The sequence below is a fragment of the Columba livia genome, chromosome Z (genome assembly GCF_036013475.1).
Source record: "Columba livia isolate bColLiv1 breed racing homer chromosome Z, bColLiv1.pat.W.v2, whole genome shotgun sequence".
Taxonomy (NCBI): Eukaryota; Metazoa; Chordata; class Aves; order Columbiformes; family Columbidae; genus Columba; species Columba livia.
In genome coordinates, this window is record NC_088642.1 from 23124698 (window position 1) to 23152483 (window position 27786).

Below are 27786 nucleotides of genomic sequence, written 5' to 3' on the forward strand. Positions count from 1 at the left end.
TGGAGGAAACTCATCTGCTGGCTGCCACATCCCGGAGCCAGGCTTGAGGCAGCAGCTACTGTGCTCCACCAGTACCTGCAGGAAAGCTGAGTATGCATCAGTGGTGGGTGCTCCTCACCATGCCTACGTGACCTGCACACAACACTCCTGAGAGGGCCCAGGGGAGCAATGGCACAGGCCAGCATTTCAGAGGCCTAGTCCTGCTTTCCACCTCCCTCCTTCTTACAAAATACCACCAATGGCAGGGTCAGCACCGTGCGTTATATGCTTTGGTGCCTGAGGCAAACTGGGGCTGGAGAGAGCTGTGGGGGAAAGAGGCACCCGAGAGCCTGCCGTGTCCCTGGCAGCACAAACACATCACAGCGTCCTGTGGAGTTCAAAGGTGGGAACAGTAATCTTGCTGTGGTGACCCCATGGGGCAGTCCACATGCATCCATAACACAACAGCACAGCCTGGGTCTAACTTTCGTCTACATTCCATATCTCAAAACTGTGTTTAAGAAGCCTCCTACATGTAAGGTCTCGAATGCAGCAATGAAGCTATAACACATGAATACAGGTACCAGAGCTTTATTAGATGTTTCACTGGATACAAAGAACTGGATTTTATATAACTCTTTTATTACATTAAATACACATTCTTGTCATAAAAATTCACATTTGCTATACAGAACTGTAGGCATTTTTTACACAACATTTATTAAAGTACCATTGAATAGATCCTAAAAAGAGAAGGTGCAGCTCTGTGAACCTTTGTGGGCACAACACATGTCTCAATATTACCCAATCATCCTCACCACCAAAATGGAGAAAAGTCATTCAAATGCATTAATGCTCATTGGGAATAATAAGGCTTCTGTACAGAGATCCTGAACAGCATCAAGAGGCAGTGTGGCAATAATATCCTAATCATCACCTACATGACCTTAAAGTTACTGATTACTGAGGCAGTCATAAACTTGACAACTGTCCTGGCAAGCCCAGATATTTCTTTTTTTTTTTTCTTTTTAAAACCATGTCTTTTTTATTTTCAATAATAACTACACATAAACCCAGGATTCTGCTTTAAGGATCCCAGCTTCACAGTAAAACTGATTTCAGCTACTCAAGGAATCTCTCCCAAACAAACTGACTTTTGTAGGACCCAGAGCTGAGGGAAGAGACTAGTACATGCCATCTCCCTGCAGAAAAAAAAGCCTAAGTGTACCTCCATCTGAGGAGATGCTCATTGGCATATAATCCAACCTGTTTTTAATTTGGAGAGAGAAAGTTTATAACTGAATTCTCATTGGCCAAGGTGAAGCTCACCTAAGAGGACATGTGCACCTAACTTGGAGTGTGGACATAAACCATCCAAGGACATCACATGTAGGACACTGCCATCTTTCAGCCCATACTTAACATCTTGTAAGAACTTGTGGATTGCTATGGTGTACTGAGGATGACAAACCAATGACACTCACTTTGAGCAGTGCTGCTCACAGCTGGCAGTTAAAGGGATGCGTATGCAGGAGTTACGATAAAGAGCAATGAGTAGATGCCAAAGAGAAGAGTGGGAAGATGCTGCATTTTAACTAGACAAAGATAGCAGAAAAGGGTCAAAAATCAGACTTCTGCCTTTACTCCATCACTGTTCAGCTGGGTCTGACTGAAGCTGACCCCACACCAAACATACCCTTGGGCAGGCAAGCACCGACTACTCCTGTTAAACCTGCCAGGCACAAGGCAGACCCTCCTGAGTTCAGTATGTCTTTCAGAATTATCTTTGGCATCAGGCAGAGGCGAATCAGACAGAAAACATGGAAGGAGAGCTAGACCCTGGGCAGGAATGGTAGAGGGGTGATATCTGTGGGCAATGTAGAGATTCCTAAATAAAGCACTAGGTCCTGCAAACCACGGGGAAATTATTATAGCTTTTTTAATTAAAGCTGCTACAGCTCCTGAAAGCAGAATGATGTCAATGGGCAGGCCAGGCCAGGCTGCTCAGCCTCTAACGTTTCTCATTTTTACATAAGGATTTTTACAGCCTAACCTAGACTGCAGTAGAATTCAAAGCTCTTCCTGTAAATTTACAGCTATTAATAAGTTCCAGCATAGGACATGAGCATTATTGCATAGCATCCAGGCACTTCCCCAAAGCCAGGGGATTGCTACACTCCTATCATGATTGTATCCCAGAAGATTAATTTTAGGCCATTCAGTTACATGATCACGATTCCCGCTTGCATCAGCAGAAGCTGTGTGTACACAGAAGTGATTTGATCTGTATCACACTGGAAACCATGTCTTTGCATCCTTGTACAATCAAGGCAGTCCATCAGGCAAACACCCTATTCTTTATTTACCAATATGTGAGCTCTAAGTAACTTCAAGTTTAACTCCTTAGTGCTGAAAAGGGAGGAAGTCAGCCCTATGGACAATCCTCAGTAACGTTTGAAATCAGAACTGATAATTACGGGATTTAAACAGTACTATGTGAATGCATTAAGGCAGGTTACATAACTGCCCTTTTCCTTTAGGATTATTATTTCCTTGTACATTGTAGACAATCCATACTCACACACACACACATACCCACAAAACAGCAGCACAGTAAAAACTAAATAGATCACTGAACTCCAACATACTTGTAATCAATACATTGCACATACTATACAGCATATTTTAACACCATTATTGATTAAACATATACAAATCTGAAGAACATTGTATGTAACACATAAGCTACCACTGAGATATGGCAAATACATCATATACACTATTAGCTTTTACTTCACTGAAAAGGAGTTTAGAAGATTAAAATGGTGTTAACTGACCTCTTGGAATCACCATATACCCTACTTAGTTGCTAATACCTAGTGCTCCATATACTATATTCAGCAAAAACAGAGCTGTGTTTTCAGGGCATTCCACTTTTTTTGATATTGTGGAGCTTAGCTCCACAATTTTAAATTTCCTTTTCAACACAGCATATACGTACTACACAGTGACTATCTGCTCCCTCACATCCCCAGGTAAAGGCTTAGTAACTACTTTGAAGTTAGCAGAAATGGTCTAGATTTGTATCAGTATGACAGAAAGACTTAGCCCGGCATACAGGATCATACATTCCCTCTCACACATGTATGCATATACGTACATATATATATATACACACACACGTGTATGTTTAAAAGAATGGCTTGAAATAGCAGGACCTACAAAACCAGTAATGTACCAACAGCTAAGGAATGCAAACAACCCACTGATTTTCAAACTAGGCTCCTGTGATCTGACTCTGTCTTACACCTCTCCACACAAAACAGGAATCAGACCATGGGACCAGCTGCTATTTGGCCCAAATCGCTGCAGTTTGACTCAGTACCGAACAAATTGATCTCAGCTTGTGTAAACTGAAAAATGGAGCCAGGCAGGTTTACACCAGCTGAGATGCTGCATGTGTTGTACAGCACAGTCACAATTTTTCGAATATGAGTGAGAAGAATGGATGGAGTATCAAGTGAAAAACTTTAGAAAACTACACTACTTGATGAGTATACAATGAACATAGCGAGGTAGAAAATGAGCACAGGAAGAAAAAAAATTGGCTTGACAGTTTGAATAAATAATGCTTATGAAGATCAACAGTGTAGACAGGTATTTTTCCTCTGATGGGCTGACTACAGTCATCTAACCTCCCATGCAAGATTATTTATAATACATGTGTAGAAACATCCCAAACTAATCAGGTCAGAACAACTCACCTGACCCAATCCCACAGGCATATTTCTGGTTGAAATCAAAGAGAGTTTTAGCTGCATATGGGTGGCAAAACTGGGTTCTCAAATGGTCCAGTTGTGCTGCATAGTCCTTTCTGGCTTGTTCTTTTCTGGTGAGATCCCCCAAACAATATCAACAGGGAGTGCACCCCTATCAGTACTTAAAGTCTTGGGGCCTCCAGATGAAATCGCCAGAAAAGCATGGATAGTATGTCCCCATACACTCTTTTTTTTTGTTTTAGTAATTAAGGCAAGTTTGTTTACCTGTCCCTAACATAAAGTGCTGTGCTTCTTCAACAGAAAGGAGATCAACAGCTAAACAAAAACATAATTTTTCTGACCAAAATTTAACGTCTTGCTGAGTTGTTGTTTTTTTCTTTTTTTTTTTTTTTCCCCCATTAATGGAGAAACTATTTGATTTGTCTATTACCCTTCTTGTCAGAGGATTTTTTTGTTTTTTGCTTTGATTTTATTTTCCAGCACCCAAATGACAATTAGAATAAAACTGACACTAAGCAAACATTTCGTAACAATGCTAACAAGCTCAAGATAGCTTTATACTTATTCATATGTACAGGCACACACAGATACACTTTTCTTAAATACAAGAGAACATTTGCTTTGAGTACATCTCTGTGTAAGTAAAAAGCTCGGTGTGTCTGCTGTGTGTTTGAGCAAGTGGTCCCAGGAGGACCTTGGTGTTGTTGATGCTCTCAGATTCAACAGAATCTCAATCAGAATTTAAAAAAAAAAAAAATTAAAAATATTTTTTTTTCCTACCCAAGTACTCGGACTAGTTTGCTATATTAAAAACATAGGTTAACTCTTTTGACCATTTTAAGTAGCTGAAGGATGACAGAGAGAATCGGGAAGCAAACAAATCCAGCTCAACAGAAGAAATAAAATAACATTTCACACCACATCACCAATTAATAAGCAAACATTTTAATGTTTATGGGACACCCACACAGGGTGGGTTAAAAACATCCCATATGCTCACATTTCATTTTATGTCAATGTTACATGAATTTTGTTGCCTGTGCAAATGGGAAACAAAGTGCATCAACCCATCCAGTATCTGGCTTAGTCATGGGTGAAAGCACTAGAGTCCTACCACTTTTTCAAGGCAAAGAGTGGCTGTGACTCTTGGTAAATTTTGAGGACAGTTTGGGTAAACTTTTAGCGCTGTAAAATACCTAACTGGCTTCGATCACAGATTTCAGTGGGGATGAATCTTACAGTCCTAACCTATACAGACAAAAACTGCTACTGGAGGACCCATCATAACTTCATAACACCTGCACAGATTTTTTCAACCAAATTTCTAACAGACCAGTCCAGAAACCCAAATATCATTATGCAAGTGTGCATGGATGTCTTTGTATCATATACATACACTTAAATGTGTAATTAAACTACATATACACTTAAATGTGTGTTTATAGTACACACACACACTTTTTCCAAGGCACCCTCTCAGTACAAAATAGCAGAAAGTGTTCATTTTATTCCACTTCTTAAACTAAGAACAACGAAAACCCTACAATCCCCTGTAACTTACCTGTTTGATAAAATAATTTTTGTTGTTCTAAACTCTGATGGTAGATGTTATTCCTTATCCTCTGACAGAAAATAGAAAAGGACCATATGATGCCATTCTCCTCACTCAACCGAAGGTTCTAGTCATATCAATGGAAAATTAACATAGTCTTATCCCCTAGAGCCTGCAGTATTGTAGGACATTATAGCATCTATTATTCTGCACAAATGAAATATTTTGCTTTCCAAAGTTGTGTGCCAGTGCATTAATGTGCCCAGTAGATATGATTGATTACATTGAATCCAGTTAGGTGTCATACAGTGGCAACGTTATCATTTTATAAATCACTAAGTTTTCCATGTATTTGAGTTTTACATATGTTTCATTAAAAGTAGGATGATCAGTGGTTCTGCTGCTAGCACAGTGCCATTCAGTAGATTTCCAGCCTTGTGTTCTGCAGTATTATATCCCACAAACAATTTAAGAACTGTATTGTTATTAGCTAGAAATTGCTCTACTACACTCTTTAGTACAGCAATTTTTCACTGATGGAACTGGCACTGATTTTCTTGCAATCAGCAGAGAAACATTGTGTTCATAGCTGCCTTAAAGAGAAGCTTAGACTGCATCTATTTTTTTTAAGAGCAGTTTTAGTCTTGCAGAAGGCAGGCTTCCACTATGGGACAAAATCCTGCCCACCTTACAGTACACACAATTTACTGATCCTATGCCATGCTAAATACAGGAAATTTTCCTATTAAATTCAGTGGACGTTGGATCAGGCTCTTACAGAAGATTAATTTCAGGGGGAAGTCATGCTCCAGGCTGGCCTAACTTTGTTCCTGCTAGAACCAGGGAAATATATGCACTGGCAGTTCCTAGTACAGAATTAGGCCAGCACCACATATCCACTGACTTGACCTGGGGCAAAGACACTGGAAAACCCCATTCTGAGAATGAAAAGCAAACAAGCTTCAGTCTGCTCTGTGCAAGCTATGTAATACATCATGTTGACTGTCCACTGATTATGTGTGTGTTAGAAGCATGACTGGATTTACTTCACGAAAGCATTTCAACCTGTAGCTCACTGATAAATGCGATCACTTAAGCCACCTAACAGATGAAGTTTAGTGGCTTAAAAGTTTTGGGCCAGATATATCGTCCTCAGTCTACCAGTGTAATGCTCAGACCATTGGGAATCCTGCTGTAGGCAGGCAGAGGACAATATACATCCCATTGCTCTGAAAGCAGTGAATTTCTTAGCAAGTTCATAACCACAGAAGACATATGAATTGCATTTGGCAACTCGCAGAAAACATGTAAATGGCCTTCTTTTATCAAACACTGTAAACATGTTTAGTTTTGCTCTTCACATGAAACACAAATTTAAAAAATGATCATAATTGATTAAAACATTTCCCCTACACCCACCCACTAAAGCCCTAAACACCTCAGCGTGTTATAGGAAGATCAGTGTTTTACAAGATAATTCTTTTAAAATGCAATATATTTTTTTTTATTCTAAATATCACAACAACACACATTATAGTACTATCAAGTAGTGTCATCTTCACCTTCATCCAGCGCATAGTTGAGCTTTATGACTGTGCTGATAAAGTCACCAAGTTCTACAAAATCTGCAGTGATAATATTCACACCACTTTCTCCTGGTTTCTGAGTTCGGACCCATTGCATCATTGCAGGAAGTGCCCTAAGGGGAAGACAGGAACAATAATTACTTATAAAGCAGCAAGACAAATGCATCAAGGCAGGGTTTACCAACAGTTACTCTCATTGATCTTACTTGTTTCTAAGGGAACCATGTGAGAAAGGACACAGGTTACTGCTCAGGCTTTCTGAAAACCCTTCTTTGGATAATTTTCATTCTCTGTGGAGATAATATGTTAATTGCATTTCAGCTTCTCAGTAGAGAAGAATGAAAGGAAGATCCTATGGGCTCACAGTAAATATTGATCTTGTCTAGGGGCAAGGGTGTGGATCAGATATCTTTTCAGCGTCAGCCAGCCATATGACTCCATGGAAATTGTTTACAGAGAAAGAAGTAACAGAGAACTCAAGTAATTTGCAAAGCATGTTTGACACATTCAAGGAAATACTGAAAATAATATTCTGGGGGACACCGGAGCAAACATTATTCCTACAAGTATAGCATATACTGAATACCCTTTCTTTCCCAGTACTAATATTCCAGCCCTGAATTATATTTAATCACAAATCAATGGTTAGTAACTGAAACAAAAAGCACCACAATCATATTGACTCTTTTCTGAGATGGCGTATTTTTACTATATCAGACCTTTAGCATAGGAATACTGGGGTGTAGAAGATGTCTGCCTAACTCAGTTTGTGAGTATAAACCATTTTTTTTGACACCATGAAAATATAAACTAATTATCACAAGAAATATCTATGGGAAAATGAAGAGCTCCCCAGTCCTACTTAGGAAGTCAAGCAGCAAGATCTGGTTTTCGAAGACAAAAGTTAAGGGAGTTCCAAAAAATAAGGTACAGATTTTTCAGAGAAAGGGTGTTTTTCAGAGTAAGGGTAATTGACCATTGAAACAAACTCCCAATGACTCTGACAAACTCTGCAGCACTTGGGAGTCCTTAAATCAAGCCTAGATGACATTCAAAAATACACTCTTGGTCAACCTCAAGATGCTGAGTTAAATAGAAGAACCTACAGACTGGGCAGGGCTACAGTCAGTTTAGATGAATGTTGTGTTCTCCTTTTGCTCTAAAAATCTATAAATCTGTGATTCCCCCTCAGCCAGCATGTTGAACAGCCTCCTTCACAGAGGCAGGGTACATGTAAATTGTTGATGTGACAGTGATTTAAATCAAGCTGAACATGCTGAACTTAAATCTGCTCCCAAAAGCTTTAGGGAAACAGATCTAAAGAAAACAGATCTATTAGGAGACACAGATTGTGCTTGTCAGTAGCCACCAGAATCAGTAATTTGAAAAAACAATTTAGTACAGAAAGAAACCAAGCAGTTATAATTAGCTCCCTCTAAGATTATACAGGAGGATGCACAACACTGAGGTTTTGCTTCAGGAAAATATGCTTAAATCCACTGTAAGATCCATGCTTAATGCCAGCAACACATTTATTTCACTGATTGATTCAAGATGACTGAAACACACGTAGGTAGGCACACCAGCTCATAAAACTAAGCTTAAGCACTCTGCCACATAAGAGCTCTGCCAGCATCTTTAGATTTAGGTTTATGTAATTGTGAAAAGTTGTGCTCCGTGGAACTGTAACAGGCACAGGTCAGGTGTTAAATATCAGTCAATGCCTCGACTGTTTGAAAACCTCTACAAGCAAATAGAATGAGCACAGATCCCAGCAGAACAGCAGGGACTACCAATGTGATAAAAGGCAGCTCAGAGCAGTTGAAAACGCTACTGCATCTTCACATGCAAGAGATATTGCTGAACACTGGACAAAGACACAAGGCTGGACTTCTAAGATGGCAGCATGTTGCCTTTGTCTTTCATATCATCCTATTTAAACTCAGATTTTCAAGTTTAAAGGTGAACTGATGGATTGCAGGCAGACACACATTTTTTCTTCTCTCCTTCTGCATAAGTTGATACCCTTGATATTTTACTACCCCTTGAGGCATAATTAACTTCTTTTGGTGTCCTTTCTTTGTTCTGAAGCTGGTTCTGATGTGATTGTGTCTTCACAGAATTTTCTGTCTATATATTTAGCCATATAGACTGAAACACTGGTTTTTCCTACTAAGCCACCTTTTAACAGATAGAGCACTAATCAAAAGGAGGCATGACTATCTTGAACCCAGTTTGCCCTGCCATTTCATCTCCAGTTAGACTTGGTAGTTAAATTGGGTTATTTACATTTTACTGCTATTTCACACAGGACACAGTTTCACAACCCTTTGCTCATACACAAATTGTTAGATAAAGTCACAGAAATCCTTTTTTCAGAAGACAAGAGAGCATTCAAAAATGAGTCAAAAAGTGAACCAGATTATCCAACAAAAAGCTTATTTGCACAGCAAAGACAAAGAACACAATCCTGAAAAACAAACACACAAAAACCAAAAAACAAAGAAACAAAAACAAACAACAAACAAACAAACACCACCACCCCACAAAACAAAACAAAACACAACCTGAATATAAGATTCCACTGACATTTAATATTTGATCCAGGCTATGCAACTCTGCTTATGATAAAAATTCACAGAAAAAAAAAATCCATAGAGATAATTTTCTTCCCATAGTGCCATCCTGAAAGTAGATCACCTCAATGGCTGTAAGAAACTATGTTGCTCAGTTTTAGTACAAATACCCCACAATAATTATTAGAATAAGCCTGCTTTAACATTCCTCAGGGTGCCTTTGTGATAGCAGCACAAACCTTGTTCACCCTTCCTTGTAATTTCCAGTCACCGCATGCCTCAAACTAGTAATTGTTCTCATTAAGGGTTTTAGTCAGAGGAACACAAACCATGCTGTGTGGCAGCCACCTACATGACTGTGCTCACAGAAACCCAGTACATACCATGGTCTTCATAGATATTATTGCAATGTTGATAAGAAATTATTTTGCACATGAGTATGTGCCAGCCTCTCAGCTTGCAACCCTCAATAGCATCACTGCCCCTGTGTTAGCAGGTCCTGGCTCTCCTGTGGAAGATGTTAATGTCTGTGCTTAAGGGTCTCACTGGAGCTCTGGCACCAATGATTCAGATCCCAGCTCTGTAAGGGCTGAGGACAGCTCAGCCAAGTAAGTATGAGCCGCATGTGTAGATACTCAAGGTAAGTAATCTCTGCTGTTACACCACTAACTACTGTGGTGTAGTCATACTGCAACTACCTCCACGGCTCCATTTTGCTACTGTAATGAGTTTTCCTAATAAAAGTGTCATGCTGACAACAATGACAGTAATGCCATTATTAAAATTGCGCGCAGGACAGGCTCTAGATCTCCTGAGGGCAAACTCAAGTCTTCCAGCCCTACTGTGCCTCAGCTGCCTCCACTGTAAATGATGCAGTGAAAGCTGCATGAGTTGAGCAGGAGTCCTGCTGGCCTCAGAAATGGGCTGTGAGGTTTCAGTGCCATGAATAAATGTTCTGAAGGGCATACAAGAGGAAAAGTCTTACGTTGATGCACTACAAATGAAGAGGCAGGCAGCTGGAAAAGCTGACAGATGCAGAATACTCTCAGCCCTTTAAAACTCACTGAAGTCAGCTCTATCCCACAGCTGTGCAGCCCAGACCTCACAGCCGCAACCCCAGTTCTGAGAAGGAATCATTTCTACTCCCTAAGGGTTACAGAAGCCACTAAGTAATGCTGATCCACGTACCCAGAAGGGTGCTGCCTGCCGTAGCTTACAGCCAAGGAGGGGAGAGGGTGTGTTTGTCAGCAAAACCTATGTGGGGAGAAAGAGAGGAGTCTCCTCTTCTTGCCCCACAACCTGGGGCACTGTTTTCATCCTGCTGCAGCTCCAACAACCTGGGTCAGGCAGGGCTGGCCTGATCTGACACTGCCAGGCCAGTGAAGCACTGCCCCACAAACCAGCACCTGAAGTCAACTCCTTCTTCCATGTTCCTGGCAGGAGGGGAGGTCTAGCTAGTCGCAAGAGCAGGGTAGGGAGGAGGACACAGAACTGGAGACCTTGATTGGTGGTGAAGGAGGTGAACAGTGTATTACCTGGGCCTGACTATGTATTGGAATCAGTAAACTTGGTGAAAAATTTTTTGTCCTGGGGTAATATAGACAATATATCATTTATTATCACTGCCTGGGAACTATGGTGTACCAGACTGCTGCCCCTCACTCACAGGAGAGCAAGAGAACAGGTGGAGCAAAATGATGTGACCAGACACCACGTAGAAGGACCTTTTGGGAAGGACTGTGGACCAGCCCCAACCCACCACCACTGCACCTGGGCATCAGGGGCCAGATCCAGCCCACCACCCCTGATGCCAAGCAGCCTCCTGGGGGCTCTCAGACCCATGAAAACATCTGCATGAGAAGGGGGACAGCAGAGGAGATCTGGACGGTAGGGACCTACCTATGCTGTGCAATGCATCATCATGCATATATATTTTATTTGGCTATACTTCTTCTGAGACCAAAGCTTTTATCTCTAGGTGTTACCTCACTAGGTCAGTAGGGGTATTAATCATTTGAGCACAGCTTAGGTATCAGGATGGCTTATATCAAACATGCAAACATGCCCTGTATAACTTTTTCCAGCCTTTTTTTGTTGAGGAGCTGTGTACCTTCTCATATAGCATTGCTACAGTGATTTTAATTTACAGTCCAGTAAAATCTAAGCTCAGCTTTGACAGTTGTTTTATTACCTCTATTTTCCCTGGTCTGTTTGTTTGCTCATATTAACAGAAATGTGCACAGATTTCTTTTTAAGCTTTTCACTTCTTTCAGTAATGCTTTTCCAATGCATTCAAGAACTTAGCTGAGAAACACTGCCCTAAACTACAAAACATGCATAGCCCTTTTCAAAAGTACAGCATATTTAAGATTTGTTTTTAATCTAACAAAGACCTTAAGTGCACTCTAATTGTATTGAATTTTGTTTAAAAAATAATAATTAAACATTTAAGTAGCTTCAGTTCAAGTAGCAAAACTACGAGTCCCATTATGGTCTTTCTGAAAGAAAATATGACCTAACTAATTGCATTAAAATTTGCTTTAAAAAATTTGCTCTTAGGCTATTTTAGTTCAGAAAGAAGGGTGGTTGGTATTTTTTTTTATGCCTGAGTCATCAAATCCTCACAATGTGACAGAAGACTAATGACAGCAGTGCTCCAAGACAGGACCTCCCGTGGAGAAACAGCCGTTCCTCTCTGCAGAGCTTTCAAAGGAAAGGAGGAAGAAAAGCAGCTTCATAAACACAAAAAAACAAAAGGACTGTTCACTGTTTAATGAGAGTTTGATCACTAAAGGCAGAGAACAAGTTTTCTTCTGGAGAGCCGGGAGCCAGTACAACCTAATCCAGAGTGAGAAACTAGTCTCATTGACACAGTGCAATGCCGTCGAGCATTATGTGCCCATTATCAGTAACACCGGCAAGAACAGGTCCACTTGCTCAGGGCAAAGTGACATTTGGCTTTTCTTCCCTCTCCAGCAAGGCACACAGTGTACTTCCCTGCAACCTTCTGCAAATGGGTGTTACTGTTAAAGAAAAACTGCATTCCTCTGCAGGAGGATGGACTTACACAAGCCTGAACCTGAATCCCTATACTCTTTAACTTCCCTCCCACCCTACAACCGATTTTACCCATGTTTGCAAGAATGCTGATTAATTCTGGAGCTGTAATTCAGCATATGCTGACTTTGGTTTTTCAAGGATGCTGAGAATTCATCGCTCCAGTGGGAGCAGTGGATGTCTCATGTGTCACTGAATCATAAAAATCATGACTGGGAAGGACCTTGAAAAGTTGTTCAAGTTCATCCAGGTCATCCTGGGCAAAATCAGCTACACAAAGATCAACTATACAAACCACTCGTGGCAAATGTTCAATATAATCGGTTGTTACAAGCCTCTAGTGATGGATATGTCACAACCCTCCTCTATATTCACAGTATCCCTACATAAATATCCTTATACATTCTCATTCACTTAAACTGAAGTACCCATGAATAGATGCTACCTAAAATAATGGCATTAAGGTGTGCTACTCAAGATTGTTTACCAAGTCCTCAGCCTGCTTCCACTGAAGGTTTATTGTTCATCAGTAAATAGTCTTCTCTGCAGAATATGAAACTTAGGTACTAATTCATAGTCTGCCATTCTACCATAATTCTCTTCTCTGGCAAAACTAATTCGAAAGGTCCTCCTCTTTTATGTGTCAGACATTTATTTCTGCCCACTGATAAAAATTTACTATTCTCTCAATTGTGCTAATAGACCTGTGGGGACAAAATTAAAAGCAGCACATGGAAATGGTCTGGATTAACAGAAACAAATAATCCATTTTTGCTCCCCTTCTGTCCCAAATGGCCGCAGTTCATTGATGAGATTAAATTTACACCAGGGCCTCACAAAATTATGAATTGGCACAGCCAGGGAACAAATGAGGTGAAACACAAAGGTTTACATGAGCTCGTCAGGGACAGGCTGAGAAGTAATTCCTTAGATTCACTTCCTTACCCCTCAGATCCATGGTAGGCAGCAGCAGTGTCATCATAAAATTGGCACTACAAAGGCCAGACTGACTAGAACCAGAAAAATTTGGGCGACACTGGGGAAATTTCTTTTATTAATAATCTTGAAGGCACACAGGTGAGAATTCCTTTCCCCAGATACCAAATGTATGTTACACTGCCCACAAGCCATCACATTGCAAGAACTAACTATATTAACATCCAACAGGCCTGCATTTATTCTTCTGAAATGCTTATCTACAATTCAGTCTTCTTCAATAGCTTTATACAGTTTGGAAACACATCTAATCAGGTAACACAGACTACTGTGCTGGGGTCAGATGAATATTTTAATGTAATTGATCATAGCACTGTACTCTGTGGAGTCACCACAGGCCAGATGTCTTCACTCTCCAATTGAGCTATTGTTGGCTTTCTGGGGTTTGTTTTTAAGGGGTGGGGGGGACAGAAATGAGCTCAAAAGGGCCTTTCCTGCCCTCCCTTCAAAGAACATTTCAGCTGAATTTATTGAACCTACACTTCTATGCTTCTACAAACAAACCACAATGGAATATTTAATAGTATTACATGATAGTTCTGGAGGTGATTGATATTCAACATTCAATTTTTTTCCCTGATTTTGGTGGTTTTAGCCATTGCACCTAGAGCATTAACTAACAGCACAAGGAATGCATACTGATGGGAAAGGACGCAGTGGGGCTTGTATTATAAAATATTGTATTAAGGAGGCAACTCTACTATTCTGGCTACTGTCTTGGTCAACACAGCAGGAAGTTTAAGTGTGAAATGCCAGAGCTAAAAGCTTGACTAGCTACTACACAAAGTGAGGCATTTAGCTTTTACATATGACTGAAGAAGGCCTTGTAACACATGTAGTTACACCAGTACGGACACATACATGGCAGTCCATGGATTAACAGGAAAACCACTGCCTGCCAGGAGGATGCCTGTGTTCAAAGCCTGGCTTTTTTTCAGCGATCCAGTAGATTAAGTTAGACAAGTTTATCACCTGCTCTTTTAATCAGTTATCTCTTTGCAGATCATCTGGGGAGAAACATATCCCATTTTCATAACAGTGTTGCAACTCTTAAGCTATGAGAACTTAAGGAGAGATCCGAGTGATGTTCAGACATTATTCCGTTCAAACTTTTGTGGCCTGAACAGAGATAAGCCTGAACACCCATTTACATAGGTGCCTGCATATGTTTACCTGCTTGAGACAATTTTTCCTGGTCCCAGTTACAGAGAGAAATCTGACTGTTCAAGAAATGCCAATATATTTGCAGATATGACAGTAAGCATGGACTTTGGAAAGAGGAAGAGCAATTTATTCCACTGCCAGTGAAACAATGAAAATCTCTGCTTTCCGTAAGAAAATATCAGTCACCAGTTGAAGGAATATCTATGGGACTGCACTGCCCGCCCCCCACCAGCACCGTTTTTCATACACTCATTACACTTGAATCACTGGATTAAAACAATTCAAAACAGGTGTTAGAGTTGGCTGCAGAGCAGGAACTGCTTTGTTCAGGTGTGTATTGTAGCCAGTACCAGATCATTCACTGCCAAGGTTTCCTCCACCAAACTTGGCCAAGGGCATTGTTTTCTCCAAGGGTTGCCACTATGTGTGGCCACCATGTGGGACCTTTCAAAGAGTTCTTCTGCTGAGGAACTTGGTAGAGGACTCCAGGTACAGTGCTGCCCAGCTACTCCCCACAGGTCACAGTTTCACTTGCTGCTGATGGCTCAGCTTCTTATTACAAAACTCAGATTCTTAAGCATGTAACATTTGAATGATGTGAGAAAGAAAAGAGCTTAAAAGCCAATTAATTATAAAACAACAACCCAAACAAACAAAAACAAAACCAACCAACCAACAAACAAACAAACAAAATAACAACAAAAAGAAAAAAAAACAACAGGTTGTGCATTGAGGAAATACTCTGAAATTTAGTGTGGAAAACAATGAAATAGGGTTTATCAGAGCAAACAACAAGTGATTTTTACCAGTGTTAGCCCTGCCCAGAACCTTGGAACACAGATGAATTAGCATAATGATTCTGCAGGAAAAACAACCAACCAACCAAGCAAGCAAACAAACAAAAAACCCAAAAAGCACCACACCACAAACAAACAAAACCAAACCACAACATTTTGTGTAACTACAAAAGTTAGTAGAAAGGTATGTATCACTATCAGGGAAAGCAGAGCAGCTACACGGAAGGAAGAGTTAATCTAAGAAACTTCTGGCTGACAGTACTACCACTCCACTGTATAACCTGTGACAGAATTTCACACATTGTTGCACAGTTTCCACTGAAATATATACCATAATAAATCTGAATTGCCCAAATAGGTAAAATATGGATTTTTTTTTTTTTTAGTCTAATACCATAGCCTGCAAAATTAATGTTTTCTTCCTGCAGATGCTTTGAAATCAAACAAAAATTCACCTATATTTGGATCCCTTGCTACAGAATACAGAGCAAAGCAATTTCCAGTTTCTTTCAGACAAATAGCTCTAAGTGGTTCTAATTGTTTTGTTGCATTAAGTGGAGAGATAAAGTCAGAGTCTGCAGTGGTAGAGAACGGACAACCAAAGTAAATAAAACTGCATGTGGCTGTTTGCCATAGTACCTTGCTTAGCATATTCTACTTCAGAATAATTAATATTGAATATATAACATTGAAAAATGCAAGGAAAATAGCCATACACGAATCAGAGAAAGTCACAGTAAAGAGATCAGCATTCCTAGGAATTTAACACTTTATGATTCTTCAGAGAAGGTAGAAATCTGCTTCATTTGCGAAACATCATCAAGTAGATTACAATGCAACAATTCACCTAACAAAGGTTAAATGGAAAATTGTGACAAAAATAATTGCCTTTGAAAAAAGGTACAGGGAAATAGTCATTTTTCAGCACTCACTGCTGCTATCTGGACAACAAAAAGAAGCTGAGAATATAGTAAGAGCTTCAGGCTGCACATCCAAGTAATAGAAATTGGGCATAATTACAGTTCAGATTTGAATGATGTTGTGACTAGAACAAGTCAGGAAATGAGATGGTGTGGGACAAAACTGTACTGGAACATACAGTTTTCCAGTTACTTAAAAAAATTAAATGTCTAGTTAGTGATCAACATAGCCATTTAAGCATTCTTTTCTTATTTTTTCTTCAAAAATTTAAATAATTTTCTATCAGGTGTCACTTTAAAATAAAGTTAGTTTAAAACTGTCACTTCAATATTTCTAAAACATTAAGTTAGAAAATATCAAGATGAAATGTTTTCTTACATATTTTCCTCAAATACAGTTAGTCATCACATTTGAGCCAATTTCACAAAGAGTATCAACGGTGTTCACAAACGTATTTTTCCAGCAAATTTCTGTTTAGCACCAAAATTCCTTTCTGCTGTAACTCTATCCATCTGAGGCATCACATCTTCTGCCTCCTGTTGTCATTTCTTTTGATTATATTAGCAACTGCCTTTTTGCATGGACTGAACACCCTCACCTCTTTCTCCACCGAGCCTCTATGTGCCAAGCTAGTTTTGCAATTTCCCTTGCAAGGTCTGTATCAGAGATACCCAACAGTGAGGATCCCTATTGTAGTGCTGCTGTCATTGCCACCCGGGGTTTTGCCCCCCAACATCCCAGCCTGGCAGCTGGATCGCAGGCTGTGGGAGTCCAGGGTCGTCACACAACCCTCCACAACAACTGCTTCATCTCACCAGAGAGGGAGACTAAGCTGTTGATTATCCTTCATATATTTTCTGGCTTCTAGCTCTGGCCTCACACAGCTAAACCAGCTTTGTTAATCAGCTGGATCCCAGAGGCAATATCCTCCTAAATAGCCACCTGGGCATTGCTGCGAATCATTTACTAGGAGCGGCCTTCCCTGAGCTTCCACTTGTTTTCCTCACAACCCAGTATTAAAAAGCCTAAGCATTCGTGTGATAAACCCTGTATTATACCAACTATAATTATGCCAAATATAGTACTCAGGAGGTACTATGGAATAACCAGTGCTGTTTCACAGCAGAGAAATATTTGTTCTGGCTACAGCCTGGAGACAAGTTCACCAGGCTATCTTCCTGCCAAGGTGGTCCCATGTCAGGAGGATTTGTCCAGCTAACATAGACATCTCTGGCTCCTCAATAACCTGAGGGGCTACGAGCAACTACTACAAAGGCACCTGCTTCCTCATCCCTGGGTGGTGGCTTCTCACGTGCCTTGAGACCAGACTGCTGCCAGTGGTACTACATGCAGCCTGGGGGAACACTACACCATGTGGTCCTGTCCTCCCATCTCCAGTGGCAAGGGAACTGGCATGGACAAGACTATGCACAGCTGCCTCTGAAAAGGCAGGCTAGCAGGCATGCTGTCCTGCTGCAGAAGGAGATCTGGGAGAAATCTGCCAACAAAGGATCTCTGTTCCTTTTTTCAAAAGCTGATAGAGCTATTCTTAAAAGCAACTGGCTTTCACACTCCTGCTTTTCCAGCTGTAAGACTGTTAGAAAACTTCACTGATGGCAAGAAACCCTTTTCTCACTTCCAGCCTAAATGTATTTAGTCAGTGTATAACTGTTGCTCTTGTGACAACACTGGCCTTTATCCTAAACTGTTCTTTTCCCTCCCTAGTGTTTATTAGCCTGTGATATTTATTGACAGTAATCACATAGCCTCTCAGGCTTCATTGTGCTAGGATAAACAAGACAAGCTCTCTCAATGTCTTCAGTGATTCATTCCATGATTATCCTAGTTAGTACTCACTCCCTGCATATGTTTCAATTTTAATCTACTTCCCAGAACAAGGATGGTCAGAATTCCACAGGATATCCAAAAAGATACCCTATTCACACATTGGGCAGTAATATCACCACCAGACACTGCTCTGTTTCCCAAGTCCTTTCCACGAATGGCTCAGCTTTAGCCAGCCATGGGTGATATCCAGCATCTGCCTTGCCTGGCTTTCCCAGCTGATGAGGTCTCACCTTAGCAGAGAATGCTCTCATCATTACAAGCTTGCCTTTTATACCACTGAATTCCAGCTCATTTCTAAATACTGCAGGCATCCAGTTCTCATTGTGTATTACCACTCAGCTTTCCTCTTTTATGATGGCATCCTCTTACTTTGTGTTATCAGCAAACTCCACCAGCAGTCTCCTACGGCCAAATATAAGGTCCGCTATGGAACTATTAAAGATGATCAGGCTCTTTGAGGAATGCTACCATTACCTTCTCTTCAGTCTGGTTCTTCCAACCAGTCTCACCTTCATTTTCAATTCCCAAATTCCATTTTGGTTTAAAATATCCTAGTTAACACTTTACCACCTGCACGACTGAAATCCTTAAATTTTCCTGTAAAATTTCCATTGAATTAGTTACAAGAACAAATGAAGATTGTTCAACGCCATCCACCTTTAGCGAAACCTCATTAGTGTTTGTCCTACTAACCATTAAACTCTGTATCTTTATTCATCACTTCTTTCCAGTTAAGCTTTTCAGTCTCACCCCCTGAAAGCTTATGGGGCCTTAGACCATTCCCCTGCCATTTGTAGATAAGAGCATTATGTTTGCTGATCTCCATTCTAAACCACTGTCTTCATAGGTTTGCTTTGATGTGTGCAATGCTCCTGCCAGTCCCTCAGCAATTCTGCTACAGAATTACGCAGATCACTCTCCTCTCTGCTTGAATGTATTCACTTAGAAATATCACAAAGAAGGCTCCAAGAGTAATTCTGACAATTGAACACTGGATGAATAAATAACTTCCAAGCTCCACACTGAATATGGCAGAACTTAACATGAAGATAGGCAGGATTAATACAGTTATTTTTCACCAGCTCACAAGGGTCTATCATTAAGGTAGCAGTGGCACAGTCTACTTACTGCACTGTTCAAAGGAATCCACTGGAAAGAATAAAATCTGCTTGTTTCACTCTGGTAGCTATTTCTGCTGACCTTTGAGCCATCCTTTTTAACAGAAATTACTGGCAGATTTTGTAATCAAATGCTAGCAGTCATCTTTTCTTTTAACTCGGTCTTACAGCCAGCAGTCTCAAAATGTCTAGATGATGCAATCAACAGCAACATAACATGACTTACGGCAAAATTCAGATCAGCCTTAAAGCTGAGTCAGACTCTTCCACATCGCATGGTCCCAAGTCCCTGACTCCAAACCACACCTACCATCATGCTGTCTGCCTTGATGTCAAATCATTTACATTTTAAAAAGGGCAGTTGAACCATTTCACTGTTGGCCAAAATAATGAGGCTGAACTTTCTTAGAGAAAAATTAAAAACAAGTTCTGACTCATCTTGCCTGCAAAAAAGTAAAGGTCCTGGAAATGTGCCACAATATGACCTAGACTATAGTGTCTCCCTGAAGAACACTATAATCTGCAGTGTTTATTACCATGCACACACTTGAATTATTTTTTTTAATAATACCACTACTTTGCTTCACCAGTGGTATTCACCCTATAGCTAGTGGACAAAACTGTAATTTCCGATAATCATAAGCAAAATTAAAAGATACACTGGGAATGAGAGAAAAAGTATGATGTTGTTTGCAGACTGTCACTTGATCAACAGTGACACTGAGGGACAAGTAAAGGCTGAGTACTTCAGTACCAGGCACCCATTGGGGTATTAAACACATCTGTCCCGAAACTAAATTAGAAAGTAAGCACAAAATGTTAGCCTTTCCTATCAAATCAAGTTCAAGACCTATTTCTGAATACAAAAATGAAAAGCTATGAACACAGAAACAGGATTTAATATTGCAATTAACACTGTAACAGAAATCTGAAAACAGAATTAAAAGTAATACAAAGTTGAAATATTTTGACATAAACTATTTTGATAAAATAGACTTCTCCTGGTAGAAAAACATTGAAAGATACATTCCTGAAAAAAAGAAGGAGACTTTAAAATACATTTGTTTTTTCAATAAAAAGCTGCACCAATGGGAAAAAGAACAAATGGGTTTGTAATTGCTGGGATGGAACAATTTACACAAACATGCACTTGCGGTCACACGGAACAAAATGAACAACTGTAGACCAAACTCTTGAAAAGGGAAATAAAATATTAACCAAAATACCACTGATGTGATCTCAAATTAGCTTTAAAACCAAAAATGTTTTGATGATTTGGAGAGCTCTTACTGGTTATGATAAGCACTAAAAATACGCAGACATTGTGAGAAGTCTCATGCTTCCAGTAATACTGGTAACTTCTGAATTGATCTCATATTTTATTTAAAGAGACCTCCACACTGATGAACTAGGGTTGCATATACCACAAATGAAACAAACCACATCTAAGACCATCAGGGAGAAGGTAAATTAAAAAATGGATTGTATAGCTTGTAAAAATATAGCTAGGGATTCAAGCGGATGCACCAATAATAAACTAAAATCCCCCTGAAATGAAGCCAGGATAGGTATTTGGTTAAGACATGCCATAACAGAGAAGTCACAGAATCATAGAATAGTTTGGGTTGGAAAGGACCTTCAAAGGTCATTTAAGGCTAATCCCCCTGCAATTACCAGGGACATCTTCAACTAGATCAGGTTGTTCAGAGCCCCATCCAGCCTGGCCTTGAATGTCTCCAGGGATGGGGCATCTACCACCTCTCTGGGCAACGCCGGGCCAGTGTTTACCACCCTATTTGTAAAAAATTTCTTCCTCATGTCTAGCCTGAATCTCTCCTCCTTTAGTTTAAAACTATTATGCCTTGTCCTGTCATAACAGGCTCTGCTAAAAAGTCTGTCCCCATCTTTCCTATAGTTTCATTTTAAGTACTGAAAGGCTGCAATAAGGTCTTTCTGGAGCCTTCTCCAGCCTGAACAACCCCAACTCTCTCAGCCTGTCCTCACAGCAGACATGTTCCAGCTCTCTGATCTTTTTTGTGGCCTTCTCTGTCCTCTCCAACAGGTCCGTGCCTTTCCTGTACTGAGGGCTCCAGCGCTGCACACAGGACTCCAGATGAGGTCTCAACAGAGCAGAGGAGAGGGGCAGAATCACCTCCTTCAACCTGCTGGCCAGGTTGAAGCCCAGGACACAACTGATGCAGCCCAGGACACAACTGGCCTTCTGGGCTGCAAGTGCACATTGCCAGCTCATGTCCAATGTTTCATCCACCAGTACCCTCAAGTCCTTCACAGCAGGGCTGCTCTCAATTCTTTCATCCCCCAGCCTGTATTGATACCAGGGGTTGCCCTTACTCAGGTGCAGGACCTTACATTTGGCCTTGTTGAAACCCTTTAGGTTCACATGGGTCCACTTCAAGTGGACTTGTCCAAGTCCCTCTGGATGGCATCCCATATCTCAGGTGTGTCAACTACACCACTGAGCTTGGTGTAATCTATAAACTTGCTGAGGGTGTACTCAATCCCAATGCATATACCATTGATGATAATACTAATCAGTACTGGTCCCAGTACAGACCCCTGAGGGACACCACTTATCACCGGTGTCAATCCAGACATCATGCCACTGACCATTACCCTCTGGATGTCACCATCCAACCTATTCACAGAATCACAGAATGGTTGGGGTTGGAAAGGACCTCTGGAGATCACCTAGTCCAACCCACCTAAAGTAGACTGCATGGGAATGTGTCCAGGCAGGTTTTGAATGTCTCCCAAGGAGACTTGACAACATTTCTGGGCAGCCTGTTCCAGTGCTCTGGCACCCTCAAAGTAAAGAAGGTTTTCTTCATATTCAGATAGAACCTCCTTTGCTTCAGTTTGTGCTTGCTGCCCCTTATCCTATCACTGCGCACCACTGAAAGGAGTCTGGTCCCATCATGTTGACATCCACCCTTGAGATATTTATAAGCATTGATGAGATCCCCTCTCAGCCTTCTCTTCTCCAGGCTGAACAGACCCAGCTCTCTCAGTTTCTCCTCACAAGAAAGATGCTCCACACCCATGATCACCTTTGTAGCCCACCGCTGGACTTCCTCCAGTAATTCCTTGTCCTTCTTAAACTGGGGAGCCCAGAACTGGACACAGTACTCCAGACGTGACCCCACCAGAGCAGAGTAGAGGAGGAGGATAACCTTCCTCGACCTGCTGGTCACACTTTCGCTAATGCCCCCTAGGATACCATTGGCCTTCATGGCCAGAAGGGCACATTGCTGATTCATGGTCAACCTGGTGTCGACCAGAACTCCCAAGTCCTTCTCTTCAGAGCTGCTTTCCAGTAGTTATGTCCCTAACCTGTACTGCTACCTGGGATTATTCCTCATCCACTGAACAGTAAAACCATCAAATCCATATCTCTCCAATTTAGAGAGAAGGATGTTGTGGGGGACCATGTCAAAGTCTTTACAGAAGTCCAGATAGACGACATCTGAAGCCCTTCCTTTTTCCACTGATGTAGTCACTCCAATGTAGAAGGCCACTAGGTGGGTCAGGCAAGACTTGCCCTTGGTGAAGCCGTGTTGACTGTCTTGAATCACCTCCCTGAATTCCATGTGCCTTAGCATAGCTTCTGGGAGGATCTGCTTCATGATTTTCCCAGGCACAGTGGGGAAGCTGACAGTCAGTAGTTCCCAGGGTCCTCCTTTACCCTTACTCAAGCAACATAGTACACCACCATATATGCAGGAATTATTTGGATTATGGCATTGCCTCACACCTGCATTGAACACTGGAAAAGGAGATAAGCCACTTTCAGACTTCAGAGGATGTAAATCCAAGTAGGAAGGGAATAAAAGCCCATGGCTGTCCATCTTTGCTCTCCAGCAGCAAAATTCAGGAGCCCATCACTCAAGATCTGATTTTGTTCTTGATTTACTACATGACAGTGCTTGCTGGCACAATTGAGAGTGTCACAGTAGTGTTTGAAAGATGAAGCTAGGCAGGTTTCGATACCACACCAGGAAATAAATGATGGTAAGGTTTCTCCTTAGTGCTATTGCTCAGAAAACAAAAATTTTCAGTCGGAAAATGGCTCCTACTACAGTCTAGTTGCTCAGCCTCCTTCATATGTTAACACTATTTTATGATATAACACATTATGGATGACAGCTGATTAATTACACAAACTCTCAGATCAACTGCTACAATATTAAAATCTTGCCAGAGGCCAAATCCCATTGTATGATCGTTCAGTGTCTTGAAGACATTTTTTTAATTATTTTTCTTAGTGTGAAAGACAAATACTGAAAGACATTTTACTCTGATAGGCTGTGCTACTTTGAAAAACTCTACAGCCTGGGACAAAATAAACTTTATATTGTGTCAAACCAGCATCTTTCAAAATTACCTTGGCTTCTTGTGAAAGAATTGCATTGTATCCCACAGACATTACCGCATTCATAAGGAACAAACTTTATTACCTATTTTAATAGAAGGAAAACATGTGCATTTTTAAAGCCTGTGCAAGTTCTGCATCATGCAGAAGGCGCTACATCACAAAGACCTTTCGCCTGGGTCCTTCCTGTTTACAAAACCTTTTCCACTCCCACTGTTCCAGCCATTCCTTTGGTACAAATGTGGCACCATGGTGCCAGGATTCCTTACTGCTTCATCTGCATGCTCTGCCCTTATACAAACCTGGCTATAGCCTGTATGCCTAACTGTTTATTCACCCCACAAAACTATTAGTTTGCAAGCATGGGAAATCATTTATCAAAATTAACTGCAGGCTCAAGGTAATTTCTGACAATGGATCCTGGTGGCTTTCTGCAGCTAAGGCTTCCTTAGCCTAACACCCAAGTGGAGACAGCCACTGCAGAAGCTGGGATAAGCAAGTGGCTTCTCAAGGGAAAGTGTGGATGCATTCTCTATAGATTACAATTGAAAGCCCCCTAAGGCCTTGGAGGATGATGAGAATTGCCAAAACCCATCAGGAATGATACAGCATGTGCAACAGGGTTTTAAGAGCTGACATGAATTTTTTTACCATTTCCATCCACTTCCTACCACTCCTGGGCCACAGAGCAGCTACAGGAGACTAACAATTCAAACTTCTAAACAGACAGTGACTGCATGTTAGTTAGTCCAGAACTGCCTAGTTCTCTGCCTGAAAACTGGCAAGGATGTGCCTATAGATCTACTTACTCATACAGTCCTGAAGGCAATGTTTGCAGCATGCAAGTGCTCATACAATGTAGAGACATGCATGCTGTCATACCTGATGAGTTTGCATTTGCTTCAGTTTGTGTTAAATGACTTAGTATTACACAAAGTCATTATCAGCTCGAAAGCCACTTTGTGAGTGTATCTGGTAAGGCTTGTTTGTGTAAATTGCTGTGCTCATTTTATACCTTATAAATGAAGAGGAGAATGACCAACTCATCAAGGAATCCTTTCCTTCACAATGAGGTAAAAGCAGCTAGGCAGACCCAGCACCAGCAAATCCATTTCCCCAGGCTCAGCACTTGTTAGCATCTATTAGCTGTAGAGTCTCCTTAGTGATCCAAGTAATGTCAGAAAGATCAAAGAAAACCCAACCAACTTAATGAGCCTTTTGTTATTTCACTACAGCAGCCATGCAGATTGAAGCATGACATTTTTGAGACAAGTAGACATTAGTGACAGCTCACAGCAGTGGGGCTGGAGGGATGAACATTTCCTTTTCATGATGAAAAATAATTGCTGCTTTCTGTATATGCAGGGTCAGATTGATTTCAGAGTGCGATGATGGGATCACATAAAATGTCTTTACAAGTAGTCACAGAGCCTATACTGTAACTGCCAAGCAGGTGTTTTGTTGCCTAACTTGAAAGTTACAAGCAGGCCAAACAGAGGAAAAGATTGTGAGGCACTCCCACCCCCTCCACAAGGAAATACCACACCAACTACCCTAAACCAACACACCAAAGCCAAGCCCCCAATAATGCTGGTGGTCACAGAGCTGGTGATCACCATGCAAACTTCCTCTCTGGACTAAATCCCACAGGCTGCTAATATGTATGTAGATACATACTTTTCCCTAACTAAGCATTAAAAATCCTGTGCCCTTGTATTTTGTGGCATTTTAATACTATTCCAGGCTCATGACCAAAGCCATCAGACACAACCACACAGCACTTCCCAAGGGAACGCTAAACTAAAGTCCTTGTGCAGACAGATGCTCCCATGATAAAATGCCACTAACACACCTGCCAGCAAAATCAGCCTGGACATACACAGCACATTCAGGGTTTTATTGTGCAAGCCTGTTGATGTGGCAGATAGATGCTTCAAATGAAACCAAGGTCTCCCTGTGCTGCTCTGTGTGGAAATATGGAGATTGCCTCTCATGTGGAAAAGACTAGAAAAGAAATTGAGGATAGTTTGAGGAAGAATAGATATACTACAGATTGGCTGGATTGTTCATGGTACTTTCAAATTCTGCAGAACAAACCAAAACAAACAAAAACCAAAACCACAACAACAATAAAAACACAACACAACAAAACAGCCACCTCCAAAGTCAAATGCAGTGAGGGACAAGTGTGCTTGTATCATACACATCAGTGCGGGACCACACTGGCCTCTGGGCAGTTAGAGCTCACACATCCCCTGTGCTGGTCCTAAACCCAAAACAGCTCATCAGAGCCTGGTGCTCTCCTGCAACCCCTAATGGAGGCAGACATCAAGGTTACAAGCAGGAAGGGTGTCCAGGCAATTAGCAAAGCGTAGTTGTCACAGTTGCCATTTCTGTTGTTTTTCTTTTTCACATAAAATAGTTTAAGAATGGCACAAGTCAGTACCAAACAGGAATCAAAAACATAATAAAATCCCACTTTTCCAGAAACACAGGAGCTCTCAAAAATTCAGCTGGCTGAGATACAATTTGGAGAAGGACTGTACTCTCAGTAACTGACTCAAAAAACCTACTTCTTGCAACTTCAGGGAATATTTTTTGTATAATACTCACCTATTCCCTAGTTAAATCTGACCCCATTTAGTTTATGACTGGACCCAAAGAAAGCTTTTTTCCAGACAGCTTCTATAGCCTATTTACCACCCCTTTTGTTAATAGTCTGGTTGCTTTGCCTCCACTTCAAAGGTTCATTCTCATGTGCAGGATTATTTTTTTTCTTTTTTTTTTTTTAAATTCGCTTTGGTTGCTAAGGGGTAAGATTTACCATGGCAGGCAAGAATTTATTTACATGTGAGCTACAGGGAACATTATCCTTAGAGTTTAATTTGGAAATCAAGTGACAATTGGTTGGGTATGTGTTTATTTTCTGTTTCTCAAGAATTTCACAATTTTCTGTTTCTCAAAATGTAACACAGGAATTTTGCATACTCTGAGGAGTTCTATTCTCCTCCATTATAATTCAGACTCAGAGACAACAAAGAGAATATCATGCTTGCCTCCAGTGTCAGAAATAAAATTAGTAATTTCACCACAAATGAGAAAACAAACTAGATTATTATGAAGAACAGCACTACACTTATCAAAAGGTTGTTCCATGACTGCCTTTCAGATATACTAAAGGCAGCTGCCTCACTGTGAAGTTAATTCAATAAGCAGGGGGAACATAATTCATTTGATATGTACAGTTTGCTAATCAAAGAGTATTTCTTGGCATCTAAACTGTGCATGACAGAACGATAAGCCTGAAAACATATTGTTAGTCCTCAAAGTATTTCATCAAATCCAAGAAACATAATGTGCATGCATGCAAATGATTCTTCTCATTCAAGTAATGAAGATGAAAGCTGTGTTATAAAGTTTTGTAACTGTGAGCTGTGGTTCCAGGAAGAGCTTATGAGAAATTGCTTTTCCTTTTGTATTTGTGCAGGATAGAAAGCTTGATGACTTATGATTTCTCCTTCTTTCAAATTATTGTCCCACAGAGCATTACCTGTGATGATGGCAGCAAAGCCTGTGAGCAAGCATTATGACTGAAAAACAGTTCTGGTGTATCTTGTACTGAATTCAGTCTTAGGAGCATGATTTTATATATGTGTATATATTTTTTTCTTTTTTAATCAAGGTTACCAAGGCCCTCCCATTCTGCATATCTGTGCTGTGGGGAACAGGTTGTGGAATAACATCTCTTATCCTTCTTTAGGAGACTGCTCTATTGCAGTTTGAACATGTGGACCTCCATCACCAGAAGCAGCCATAATTGAAAGTTATTAAACCAGACACCTTGGCTACGGAGGATTATTTCACTGTGCTGTCTCACAGCATGAGCTACAAAGCAGCAGAAAGGAGCGTGCACTGCTGCACAGTGTCTGCTTGCATGTTTCCTGCTCTGACAGATGCTGCAGCTGAGAGCAGCAAGGTTTTCTGTCTAAGGTGGCCACTGTTCTTCAAATCTTAAGTAAACTC

The 27786-nt window shown here is 40.8% G+C and overlaps 1 protein-coding gene across 1 annotated transcript in view; it reads right to left on the reverse strand.

The window, feature by feature from the left end:
* Positions 1 to 554: 554 nt before the first annotated feature.
* PLCXD3 (phosphatidylinositol specific phospholipase C X domain containing 3) overlaps positions 555 to 27786 on the reverse strand; it is an 88649-nt gene continuing 61417 nt past the window's right edge. Inside the window, exon 3 of the mRNA XM_005508031.3 lies at positions 555 to 7009. Within this exon, the coding sequence (XP_005508088.3) occupies positions 6853 to 7009 (157 nt within the window). The 3' untranslated portion in view covers positions 555 to 6852. The remainder of the gene's footprint in view (positions 7010 to 27786) is intronic.